Here is a 13,998-nt window from a genome sequence, read left to right on the forward strand (position 1 = left end):
TCTACGTTTATTTGTGCAATGATTGAATTAATTTTTCTCTAAATTAATTATATCTGAAACGTAGAAAGAAATCCGGAAGTGATAGTGTTATCAAAAAATAGCAAAGAAAAAATAAGATAAACAAGCAAGTCCATCTTACATAAGTACATGTACAGTTAATCCGAGAAAAGCAGAAAAAAACATCGTTTCGCGCAATGATATATGTGTTATACTTAATAATTAAGTCAAATAGTCGAGCAATTTTCTTTTCCCGCGTAATTCAATATTTAATCAGCGTAACTATTTATCTTGCGACTTAGTTTCTTTTTCCATCTCCGTTACAGCGGATAATAATTCGGATTCGCGATTCCAATGTACGATTCTAGAGAGGGTAGTAGGGGAGGGTTGCCGACGACCGCAGCCAGCGATGGGGCGCCAGGGCGCACCAGTGACGTCACTGGATGGCACGGCTGTGCTGGAAGGGGCGGGACCCCTGGAATCGATGAGCGTCGCAACGCCGGGGGCGGCGTCGTCGACGGCGAGGGTAACGAGCCGCCACCGACGCCGACATCGACGCCGACGTCGACCGTGACGTTTCGATCCGAAGGATATGCGAATCGCACAGTGCACTCGCAAAACTGCATCGGGAATATTTATATATATATATATATATATATATATATATATATATATATAATATACGATATTAATAATTATATATAGGGTGTCATAAATTATACGGCACGTGTATGCACGTAATATGCAAATATATCAGAAATGCAATTTTCCCTTGGTTAAGATTTAGAATTATTATGGACTTATAACATAATAATATGATGTAATGTAAAAAAAAATTGAGACACGTGTGAGACTTGTCAAGAGAAAAAATGCGCGATAAGACGGTGAGATGTCGAAATATTCGAATATAAATCCGTAAATGCAGCTTCTTTCCGCGATCTTGATCGAGAGTGAGGGACTGCGAACTGACTACTCTCGCCGTCGTTTCTCACGGTTTCGAGGTTAGACTAGAGACCGGTCGCGAAATAGAGGGAGGAGGGCGGCGGAGAGATGCAGCCGCTTCGAGAAGGGAAGAGAGATAGAAAGAGAAAGCACTCGCGCAACCGACCTTCTTTCCTATTTGTCGAGACTCGACGCGAGCGCGAAAACGCAAATGCACTGTGTCTCGAAATATACTATTAAATATTTCGCGAAGAAAACTAGAAAAATGAAATGTGAAAATTATATTGTACGAAGAGAGATGTAATGGAAATCGTAAAAAAAGAATTCAATTTTATTCTCTCTCTCTCTCTCTCTTTATCGATCTCTTTTTTAAATCTTATAATATATAAAAATAAAAGTTATTAAAAATATATGAATTTTAATTTTATGAATTCGTCAAAACTAAAGAGTACGTAGTTATAATTATATTATAATATAGTTATATTATAATATAGGATAAAAGATTTGCAAATTAACGACTTGAATCAAAAGTTTATTAATGTATTTTTTCCCAGAGTATATTTGTCATGAAGCAAAAACTGATTATGTATAATGGATTACAAGAAACAGTTAAATTATACATAGATTCGGTAAATTGAGAAGCACGGTTCGATTGAAGAATGAATTGTAGAAATTGGAACGTATAGTCTAGAGAGGACAAAGAAAAAGATCAAGAAGCCAAGAGTGAAGGAATAAAGAACGGCGAAGAAGGCCAGTGGCCGTCACGGTGTTGCTTCCCGACGTGGCTCGTTTTTTCCCTCCGTGCACACACAGTATATACACGGTGGGATCTGTAAAATCCCATATCACACACGACATGCGATTAACCTACATCGTGTATGAGAAACTTAACTGAAATTAATTAGAGCCTAAAAATTCTCGAGTAATAAAAATCAAATTAATGCGATTCATATTCAATTTAATACTATAAATAATTCCGTTCTAAAAAAATTGCCTTCTAAAAAGTATTACTCAACATTCCTTAATTATAGGAAACGATTTTTTTCTTCGCAAGACCTAAGAATTAATAAATTAATAAAAATAAAAAGAATTATTAAATAAAAATAAAAATAATAATAAATAAATAAAAATTAAAATTAATAAATTAATAAAAAGAATATAAAATGTATATGTATTTTTCGAAATAATGGAATTCCTCGTATTTCCAGTTCCAAATAATTTATTTATTACACAATTATTAATAATTGAATAAGAATAAAATTATTTTTTTTATTATATCAATTATATTTAGTATTAATTCATTATTTCTAGCCAATGGAGTAACGTCGGAAAATCACCGAATAAAAATAAAATAATCACCGTCGACCGTTCGCAGCCGATTCACGAAAGCTCTTCGAATTGCAAGCGCACCCTGTACAAAACTCGTCGGGATGGCGAGCGCACACAATGTGTGCGAAACGACGTTGTGGCGTCTCTACTCTGTTGTGTTCTCGCCGTCCGCAAATAACCTGCACAATCGTGCGTTCGCAGCGACGAGAGAAAGAGAAGCTGCGGGAGAGCTTCGCTCTCGGGCTTTATTAGAGCTCACCCGTTGTAAGCCGAGGCAGCCGCCACTACCGTCATCGCGATTTCGCCCCTTCAACCCCGCTTTCGGATATTTAGTAATCTACGTCCCCGTAAGAAGGGACGCATGGCTGTAATATCTCTTCGAGATAAGAAAATCCTAATGCGCTAATTTCAATTTTATTATACATGGTTGGCTAGAAAAGTCCAGTGAGTGGAAAAAACTAATTTATTTGCTAAATTCCAATTTTTGTTTCCTGGACTTTATTTAATGGAATAAATTAACAAGAACTATAAAAATAATTAATATGTAACTAAAATACACATGTTTATATTACTTTATGTAAAAAGATATTTTTCCTTAAATTAATAAATCATGCTAATCATCTAAAAAATAAAATTACTATAATAATGCCTTTTTTAAATTCAAATTAATATGAAAACTTTTTAAGACACGAACTTTAGAGATATAAATGTTACTAAATTTTATATTAATTTTTAGTTTAATAAAAAAAATTGCCAATATAAATCTTCGCGTTTACCATTCAACATCTTAAAAAAAAAAATTTATTTGCTACGTTTTAGTATATTACAAATTTTATTTATAATAGAATGTTATAATAAAAATATTATAATAGAATAAAGTTTGAATTAGAAAAGACTCTCCAGTGATGAATAGATAAAAAGATATTCTATTTAGTTTTACATTTTTAATAAAAAAGACCAGCTTTCGTCGGTTTTTTTTCCCCGAAAATGTTGATTTTTATCACTGGCATGGATTTTATTTAAAAAAAATGTGGAATTTTGAACCCTGATGTTATAGCATTTTTTTTATTTTTAACAAATTCTACGAGCCACACGTATAATATTACAACATAACAATAAACCTACAGGTGCCACAAGTGAGCCTTCGCGGTTTCGCATTTGCATCTGCACCGGCGGATGCGGGCGCACGAGCCCGACCGACAGACCGAGCGCATCGTCGCGTTGCACCTGCACACGTGAATGCAATGTGCGCAGACTTGACACTATTGCTTTGTACCTTTTATGGCGCGATTATGGAACGTGCGAGTGCGAGCGCGAGCGCGAGCATTATCGCAGAAAACTGGTCGGCCCCTGCTTGCCCGCGTCAAGGTTACCGCCGACGCGCCAGCCAGGTAGGTCGCCAGGTAAGAGTCAATTGAACGCGCGACATCGGATGCGACGAGAGGGACATTAAGGTGACGACGACGGAGGGGGAAAGGAGAGGGGGAAGGAGGAGAGAAGACCGCGAACACATTTTGCAGAGCCTCCGTGAAACGCGCTCGGTTAGGCGAGTAACGGGCGATTTATAGCAGTGTCTGCCTTCGCCGTAATTTTTCAAGCTCTTGACGCACTTGATAACTTTATATGAGAGAATAGTAATAATATATTATAGAAATTAATATAAAAGATTATATAAATGAGAAATATGATATATATAACTACGTGTAAATAAATCTAAGTGAAATAAATATTATGCATTTTATATAAATGATTTTGTGCCATAAAATCATCATTTTTAAAAATTATTCTGTAAATCTTGGTGATGGAAGTATGTATATATATATATATATATTTATTAAATAAATTTGAAATTCGAAATTTTAAATTTGAGACAGTGTAGTCTATTCAGATTCGTCAAAAAATATGTCAATGTTGCCGCAACGCTTCTCACTAACAATAAATTTCAGGTAGAATCGTATAACCTTTCATTTCTCGTCCGTTAATAATTAGGATTGTCACAGGTATTGCTAACAATGCATAGAACAGAGGTTAAAACTGAATCGATGCGTTACGGAATTCGTGGACAAATGCATTCCGCTACAACTGGCTGATGCAACGGGTACACACGCTTTGTTTTCGCGTTTTTGTTACCTTTTTTTTCTTTTTTTGTTAACCGTGAACAATTTATCGCGACAGAAACAATTTTACAGCGACAATACATTTCGACGACCACTTTCACTTTTCGATTTATAAAGCAAAAGGTAAAAAAAAAATAGAAATAAAGGACAGAAAATTAAATTAGAATTAAAATTAATAAATTAAAAATAATTCATAAAAAAGTAAGGATTGAAAGAAGAAAATTCAAAAATTATATTATACATATAAAGGAATATACACATTTTAAATTCAATTCAGATTTCAAAGTAACGAAAAAAATATTATATCCACATATTTGATATCATCATTTATATTTTTAAAATAATAATATTGCTAATATTATATATATATTGCAATTATTTTAATGTTTCTAGTTATTATTGCTATAGAATCAATGCTCTTATTTATTCAAATTTATTTTTAATATAATATATATTATATTTTAATATAATATATTTTCGCCAATTTTAAAATCATTGTGTGTGCATGCTTGCATGCATGTGTGTGTGCGTGTGTGTGGGTGTGGGTGTGTGATTACAACACAAGTAGCATTCATATTGCAACGCGCACTCGCGCGTTCGTAATACCATGAGCGGAAAGTGAGCGCAAAATTGAATTTTTTCGCTTACCGACGAGCTAATTCAATGCGTTTTCCGGATTGATCCGCGCTCATAAACGGCAATCGCGAAAGCGGGCTCCGGCGACCGAATTTCGATATTAAATCTTTCTAATCAAACGACCATCGAACTCCCACGAGAATCGAACGCACGCTTTTTCGCGCTTTTACATGATTTCCATCACTGAACGTTATTCAGTATCCCTTTTACAATACAGGTTTTTATACGTTTCTCATCATGCCGATGATTTAGCAATAATAATCTATTCTATCCTTCATTAAAGTTTTCCAAAAGAGATAGATTCTATCTCTGAAGATTTCTAACCAATTCAATTTCTGCCAAATTATTAATTTAATTAAAGATTATATTTTAATAAATTTAGTCTCTCCTATATTCTTTGTAACCAAAAGACGTCAAAGTCAATAATTTTGATAATTAATTTTTAACTATTTGCCCTTTTTTCTGTAATATAAAAATAGTAATATTATATCTAAAAATATATATATAATTATCTGTATAAATAAATTATAAATATAATATTTTTTATATTATAAAGATAAAGAGAGAATACTCATAAAAAATAATTTAAAACATTTTCCTTCCCTTCTCTTTGCTTCTACAACGAGATTTTTATGCAATTTTATTTCGAGAACATAAAAATTATTGCATTTAAGGGGATGATCGACAATTGTTTCACCATTGACATTTTTAATTATTCGAACAAGTATTGAAAAGTACTAGAAAATCAATCAATGTCAAACTCGTTTTTATTTGTCCAAAGAGAAGACGAAAAAAACATTTCTTTCTAAAGCTGCAGTTGCAGCTGAAAGAATGCAAAGTCGCGCGACAGGGTGCAACGAAAAGAAGAAAAGCTATGTAGTCGCACCGGAAATACCAAGAACACACACTTCGCAAACTTCCCGTCTCATGTAGGTGGCTTCAAACTGAAAAGATAACGCGCGATTTCGTGGTCGAATCAGACAAGTAAAAAAAAAAAAAACGACAAAATTGCTTCATAAATTAATCATGCAATTAATTATTAATTGAATTATAATTAATTATAATATCATATTGCGTATTTTTTTTAAATTTCCTATGTTCCTTTGCATATTATATTTATAATTTTCCACATATATCATATATTTTCTCATTTATTTCACATATTTAATTTTTTTCACACGTTTACCATAATTATCAATATTTATTTTATCCTTTCTTTTTAATGTAAGAGAGAAATATCGCGAGAGAGATGTCTTAATTGAAGCATCATCTCGAAGAGAGGCGAAGCAATTAAAGCGATCGATCGCGCGCGTTTCTGCCGCTACTTTTTCTGGCAGGAAAAGAGAAGAGACCATCGATCGGTCCAGGATGAGTGGGGGGGATCCGACAAGGACGTGTTCGCAGGCAGCTGCAGCATCACCTGCTTGACGGCAGCTGGCACGGACTCCGACGACGCGAGTCGGGGCCCGCCTGCAGGGACCGTCCGATCGCCCCGGTTAAATTAACCCCGATACGCGTTAACGGAGGTTAACGCGAACCCCCCATCCCCGTTTTATCATTCGTAACGCATTGATACGCGCTGCTCGTAATTAGCGGCGGAAAAATTTACGTCAATTTATCCGGAACAAACGGGAGCTATATTTAAAATATTCATTTTGAAAAAAGAGAGATAAAATAATATCGAAAATTATTTTCGACACGTGTTAAATCATTTTTACATTAAAAAAATTAATGTTTCGAAAATTTATTTTCCAAAATGATTCATACAAGAATAACAATAAAAATTGAAACAATTAATTAAATAGACCCCGGAATATTAACAATTAAAAACGCATAGAATAGGCAATTAGGAGCCAGCGCAGTATATGATGACAATATGACTTTATTAAAGAATAAATAATATAATAGGTGTGAAAGTGCATGTGTCTCACAATCAGTCCTTTTTTGAGAATCCTTATTTAGAAGAACACGTAGACGATGACGATCGTCGATTTAAGTTTTCGCTTTACTTGTTATTCGGCGTTTTCCTCTTGATAATAATAACAGTTTTACTATTACTATTTATTTACCAAGTTTATCTGCTTTATTTTCTATATTTATTTTTGTTTAACATTATGTAACCGTTGCTTATTAATTTTGTCTGCGCTGAGGATGGTCACAAAAAAAGGACCGAAATGTTCGCGCCTATTATATTATTCATTCTTTAATAAAGTCATTTGCGCCCTATACACTGCGCTGGCTTCTAATTGCCTATTCTAATGCGTTAATCCTTAATTGTTCATATAAGAATATAAAGCTGTGAATCACTATATATAATTTTCTTAATTCTGCTTCAAGTACGCTATGCCAACTAAAATTACGAGAATGAATTCGAACGATATCGCGCGATTCGATTATGAGGTAGTCATTTTGCGTAAACAAAATGTATTCTACTGTGATTCGTTACCTGTCAATTAAATGCCTTCGCGAATAGCGTGTTCTGCTATCGAGATTCGATCGATTTACGCGCCGTCGCCGCCGCCGCTGCCGCTCGCGAACTTGATCGCGGAAAAACGTAACGCGTTGTTTTCGGAACCGCTCGGTTTCCGCTAGACGTTTTTCTCTCGTTTTTTCGCATGCGCAAAAAAGTACTCCTCGCTGTCACGCCGTCATGATGCGAAAGTTCTATTCACTGTTTGAATAGAAAAACGTTCGCTCGCGATATATCGTTACTACAGAAATATAAGCAGCCCGCATTCTATTGTAATATATATTAATTATTTCCGTTGATTTTTGTTTGCCTAGATTGTTGGTTATTAAAAGATTTTTCTCGGTTATTACACGAGTCATACGCGCAATATTTTCGTAATTTCATAACAAGAAGAAATGTAATGTTCCATTAATTTTTTGGATATCAAATTTATAGTGAATTATTAAGTCTAGGCATTTCCAGCATTGGCTTGAGCATTAATTATCGCAATAAATTCTTCAATTATATATAATATTTAGATACTAATTCGATAATTGTGTCTATTCTTTGATTATTAATTCAAATTATTCGAATTATTCGACGAGTTTCGAATTTGAAAATTGAAAGTTAGAGAGATTAATTCAATCGAGCTAATCAATTTGGAACGCAAAAAGATCATTTTCCTCGTTTTTCTATCTCGATGGTTCTAACGTTGACTCTAATTTACAGAAACGCGATCGCACGCCACGCGATGAAGATGGTTTCGCGTTTCTTGCACCTGCAAGCACCAACAGTACCACTCGCTTGCGTGCATACGCTCCAGGAATGCGTCGGGTTAACTATACACGGTGTATCGGATCTATGCGTAAGTATTACATCTTCAAATGAAACTTAAAGTATAAATATTGTGTAAGCACAAAATAATTCCCAAATAAAAAATGAAAATATATATATATATATTTTCTGAAAAAATCATTATATTTATCTTGATTGAAATTTTACACTTAATCAGAGTTCAAATGAGATAAGGAATGAAAATTTTTTTCCCTCGCTATTTTTTTTTTATTATGTCAAGAATCAAAACAAGAATGAAAAGAGTACTAAATCATATTATTTCCTAAACTTGTAGATTCTATTCTGATATTTTTTTTTATCACGAGCCTTAATTAGTGATACTGAATTCTTGTATAATAGAGTTTTATCACTTAAAGACATTATTATATTTTAAGTTCTCTTTACGATTCTAGATATCTAGATCTTTAATACTTCATAAATCTTAAACTCTGTAAAGATTCTAGTTTTTCCACAATACGAATTTTTAATTTTTTAAAACGTGTTTTTTTTCGCGAAAAATCTCGATCACAAAGATCCTTGACGATACGAAGGAGCGCAAAATTTCCGAGACACCTTATGTTCTCCAACGTCCAGATGTTGATACGTCAAGCGAAAAAAAAAAAAAGATATTCTCGCATCCAACTCGTTACGCGTTCCAACGCAAATGGATATTAATTGCCGAGGCCATTGGAGAACTTGTTGGGTTAACCCTAACATGAATATGCAGGATTTTAAAAGACGAGGAAGTCGTCCTATCGCGCGTAACTTTGCAGTAACGTCGAAGTTGAAATTAATGCAAGGCATTCCGTGTACAGAGTGCGTGAGTAGTCTCGAGAGAAGATAAACTATTTTCGAATGTATTAAAATGCCTCTCGAAATTAATAAATAATTCTACAAAAACACATTGTTTGTGTTTTAAATGGGATGGAATATTATTTTCTATCCTCTTCTAAAACCATGACTCTTTATATTTTCAAAATATATAAATAAGGTCATGCAAACTACAAATCTGTTATTACTCTAAAGTACGATTTAAAGATTCAATTGCTATGAACGATATCAAAATCGATGTTCGCTTTAAGAGCGTTAAATAAAACGTCAATGACGGATACATTAGCGTTGAACGAGAATTGAGCTTGTGCAATTTACTGCAATATTGCTGTTCGAAGTCAATGCTAAGACCTTGCACTCCACGTACACGCATATATTATTATAGCATGCACGTGCGCATCGGAAGACTGTGAAACAGGGAGACGGGAAGGGGGAGAACATGACTGCGATTAGATTATCATGCGTTTTTTAGCATTCAAGTCTTTTCTCTCAAGTCTAAATCTTTCCGTATATTATTTGTTATACATACATGTTATACTTATTTCATAAATCTCTTTAAGTTTTTTTGAGCAAAAATAAAAAAATGGTGATAAAAAAGTGAAAAAAAATCACAAAAATTATAATCAATTAAAATCTAAATTAGCAATAACAAGTGAGTTTAGCGATTTTATTTTCAAAAAATAATGTGATTTGTAGATTACAAGAGACATCTCTTCTCACAAAAGACATTATTTTCAATATCAAATAATAATAAGTATTTGATAGAAAAAAAATGAAGCACTTAATATATTAAATATATTAAATAAAATTTAAAATAAATTTAATTAAAATCTATTTATTATAGATAAAATTAAATCAATTGAAAAGACTGTTAAGACTGGGAATGTCAAAAGTTAATTGCTTTTACGAGTGATCTATGTACAGGTGCTATAAAAGTGTCAACTCGCGCAACCGCTAAAAGTGCATCTTTAGCAAAGTTCGCTATCTCTCCCTCTTCCCTACATCCCCCTCCCTCTCTCTCTCTCTCTCTTCCTCTCTTTGTGTATTTTCCTAAGTCAGCTCAAGAGAATAAAATCGAGGTGCTTCAACCTCGTCCATTCGTGCACCGGGCGATCCATTCAGTTTACAGGTCGACGAACTTGCTCGATGTTAAGGAGGGATAAGCCCCTAATTAAGAACGCTGATAAAGTCCAACGCGAACTTTCGTGGCTTATTGATTGCGACATTTGATTTTGATATCGCCCGAATACTGCTGGCCAGATCGATTACGTCGAAACAAGTGTCGTTTCTCAATCCTTTCAGCCATACAGTGAGATGCTCCGGAAATATTATCGTCATTTTTTTCATATTTCGTTTCGTATTTCATTTTATTTTATCAATAATACGCGATTGAATCTTTAAATCGAATACATCGAGGCATTAATAGTGTTTGAATGTACAATAAAATTTTGTATTATTTCAAAGTAAAATTTTAATATAAAAATTTTAAAACATACTTTGAAAAAATAAAGTTCAATTAAATTTTCATCTAAATTTATCATGAAACACGCCATCAAATTTTTTAACAATTTAAAAATATTTTTACAATAATGATAATGTAAAATTTTAATATAAAAATTTTTAAACATACTTTGAAAAAATAAAGTTCAATTAAATTTTCATCTAAATTTATCATGAAATACGGCATCAAATTTTTTAACAATTTAAAAATATTTTTACTATAATAATGTGATCAATATATTATATATTTTTAAACGAATACTTTGTACATAGGGATGCAAGATTGAATGAAGCGGCGCGTGTTATTTAAAGGTAGATAAATCAAGCAAACGGACTTCACGCGATGGTACGTCATTCTGCTCGCTGCAGGAATTGGATGAGAACTCCATCGTTCTCGTTATAATAAAAGTATTTAAAATCCGGGGATTTTCGCGGCATCGCGAAGGAAAAATTATAACTATCGCGTTTTTTTCGCAAAGCGTGAGCGAAAAACGCGGGAAAAGTCGTGATATTTTCTTCCGCGTGGCAAATGAAAACGAAAAAGAATTCGTTATATATGTGATTGCTGTACTTATATACATACATACATACATACATACATACATACATACATATATATATATATATATATATATATATAAAATAAATCAGACAGTATTATATAAATATTGTTATAGCAGGATTTCTGCTTTTTTTTTTATCGCGCCAGTGATGAAAGAACGATGAATTTAATTCATTCGTTATAAAGTGTCAATATTGGAATATATGACGTTATCTATACATATAATTCTCCTATCTCCTATTTTATACATTTAATATATACTTTCAACAAAGAATATGATCTTTTTTGCAAAAAAAAAAAAGAGAAGAAGAATTTATTATCCGATTTTCAAAGAAGTCCAGAGAAAAATTGAGATTATTATTATTTCGCGATCTCTCTTCGCGTACATTAAAAAATTACAGAATTAATAATAGTGTGATCAACAAAATAGAGTAGAATAATTTCGTGTGATAAATCTGTGATACTTATACAAAACGCATTGTGTGTCTATAAAATTTAATATAATGCGTGCAACATATTTGTTTTGTTTTATATGTTTTTCATCTGTTTTACAAATATATTTTACGTAAGAGATATACGTAAATATAAATAATTTCTATCTTATAAATATTTGTCTGTAAATATATATTACACACATAACTTCGATTCTTCGCGAGTTTTAGTTTTTCTTTTTTCTTTGTGAACGTAATTTATTGTTACTCTCTCTCAAGATACACAATTCGCTTTCAAGAAGCCGACAAGCTCGCGCGAGTCGATCGTTTTTCACGTACATAAGTTAGGTTAACCTTGTTTTTGCATGTTCTTTCCTTCCGCGGGAAAAAACGGAAGCCGAGACTCGAGAAACGTGGAAAAGGACAAATGAGTTTCCTTCGCAGGAGGGAGGGGATTCGCTCTCACCTCGCGGAATACAACTTTAAGCGAACGCTGTATCTCGTCGCTCCACTTTCTAACGAAGCATCGTTTACGCGCGCGCGCGTTACAAGCTTCATTTAAAGCGATAACGATATCTAAATACGTTGCACGCATTTTGTGAAAATTACAACACAATGACACGTTCCCCCGGTGCTTTCTATAGAAATTCTCCGAACACTGATATCGAGAATAAAGAAGTCTAAAAAAAAACGCGCGCTTCAAAATACAGTACCGTCCACAATAAATACGACCTTTTTTTAAAAAAAAAAAATTGTACTATGAAGGAAAGCAACAGCTGACAAAAGTACTCACCAGACGACGCCGAAGGCCCCGTAACCGATGGGTCGGTCCGGCTGGACGGGATCCTGGGCAGGCGGCGGGGGCGGGGGTGCGGGCGCCGCGGGATGATAGTAAGTAGGGGGCGCCGCCTGGGCCGCGGCCGCGGCAGCGGCAGCAGCAGCGAGGACCGCCTGGCCCGGATGGGCCCCGGCGGCACCGGCACCGGCGCCGCCGCCGCCGGTCGCCCCCGCCCCGCCGCCCTGCATCAGCGGTATGGACACGCTCATGGACACCCGCGAGTGTCGGCTGGGCCCAACCACTGCCATCAAAACACTTGCTGGCCCGGCCACCCCCTCCCCCACTTCACGGCCCCCTCGCCACCGCGATGAAGCGAGCCACCGTTATTATTGTTTGCGTCGCGTTTGCGATCGACGGGCGAATCAATCGAACGATATCTCACGCGATCAGCATAATTTCCTTCTTGATTTCTCTCTTCTCTTGCTTCGTCAAAGGGAAATTACTGCCGCTCTGTAGTGCTTTTTCTTTCCCGTTCGCGCAGGAATCAGCTGTGCGCCTCCACTGTCGCGGGAAGGGGAAAAATGCGCGTGGAAAAGCGGCGTCGTCCCTTTATCGTCCCTCCCTTTTTTTCCGCCGCTTATACCGTTGACGAGGACTCCTATATTATTGTTGTTCCTGTTTTAATTTCTGATCCTGCGTTTGACAAATCTCCTCCTCCGTGTGTGCCCTTGATTAATGTATATATCCCCTCTCGTCACGAACGCGACAGCGAACGGCACTTAACGCGCTCGGCGATACTTAGGTTATGTTTGACGCATGCATGCATGCACGTACGCACGCACGCAATACGCTTACGCGCACACACATACACACACACACATCCAGCGTTGCACTATATGTACATACTCTCCAATCACGGCCCGCCCCACCACTCTCTCCGTCTCGTCGCGCGTCCGTCAATTGCACTCGGTGGCGGACCTCATAACAGCGTTACGGAGGGGGCTGCTCCCCAGGGTGGGTACGGGATATCGGGATACGCGGTGGAGCAGTGAAAAGCAGTAGCGCTTGTTCCTAGGAAACGCGCGAAGAAGTGGCGAGGAAGCGTGGAACCACACGGACGCCTCCGTCGACGAGTCCACCGCTATGTACGTATGAAACGATATTCTCTCTCTCTCTCTTGATGTCGCGCACACACGCACGCACGCACGCTACCGTCACCGTCACTGTTCACTCTGCCACTGTGTGCGGCATCGCCTTCTCGCCGAGCAAAAACTCATAAACACACACGCGCGAAACAGAAGCATCGAGCACCAGATTACACACGCGAGAGGAACGTTCTCACCGAGTCGACGACACGCGCGATACACGCCGCGAGACGAAGTGACAGATAGCGATAGCGAGAGATGGATAAAATAGAGAGGGAGGGAGAAAGAGAGAGAGAGAGATACACACATATACACAGCAGACAGAGAGGGAGGGAGGGGGGGGAGAAAAAAAGGAGAGTCTTTCGCGTAGCCGCGACGGGAGATCGAGCCGCGCTCCGCCGACGATGCGCACGTCTGCTCGCAGTCGAGGCTTGCTGCCCACTGATG

General features: G+C 36.2%; 2 protein-coding genes across 3 annotated transcripts in view; one reads left to right on the forward strand and one right to left on the reverse strand.

Annotated features, from left to right (window-relative positions):
* Positions 1–13,878, reverse strand: part of LOC126854709 (serine/threonine-protein kinase NLK) — a 91,210-nt gene extending 77,332 nt beyond the window's left edge. Inside the window, exon 1 of the mRNA XM_050601690.1 lies at positions 12,422–13,878. Coding sequence (XP_050457647.1) covers positions 12,422–12,714 — 293 coding nt within the window. The 5' untranslated portion in view covers positions 12,715–13,878. The remainder of the gene's footprint in view (positions 1–12,421) is intronic.
* LOC126854705 (BUB3-interacting and GLEBS motif-containing protein ZNF207-like) overlaps positions 4,380–13,998 on the forward strand; it is a 43,082-nt gene continuing 33,463 nt past the window's right edge. For both annotated transcript variants that reach the window (XR_007688144.1, XM_050601686.1), the window contains exon 1: positions 4,380–4,389. The gene's annotated coding sequence lies outside the window, so the exon portion shown is untranslated. The remainder of the gene's footprint in view (positions 4,390–13,998) is intronic.

This window comes from Cataglyphis hispanica, chromosome 14, assembly GCF_021464435.1.
Source record: "Cataglyphis hispanica isolate Lineage 1 chromosome 14, ULB_Chis1_1.0, whole genome shotgun sequence".
NCBI classification, from domain to species: Eukaryota; Metazoa; Arthropoda; class Insecta; order Hymenoptera; family Formicidae; genus Cataglyphis; species Cataglyphis hispanica.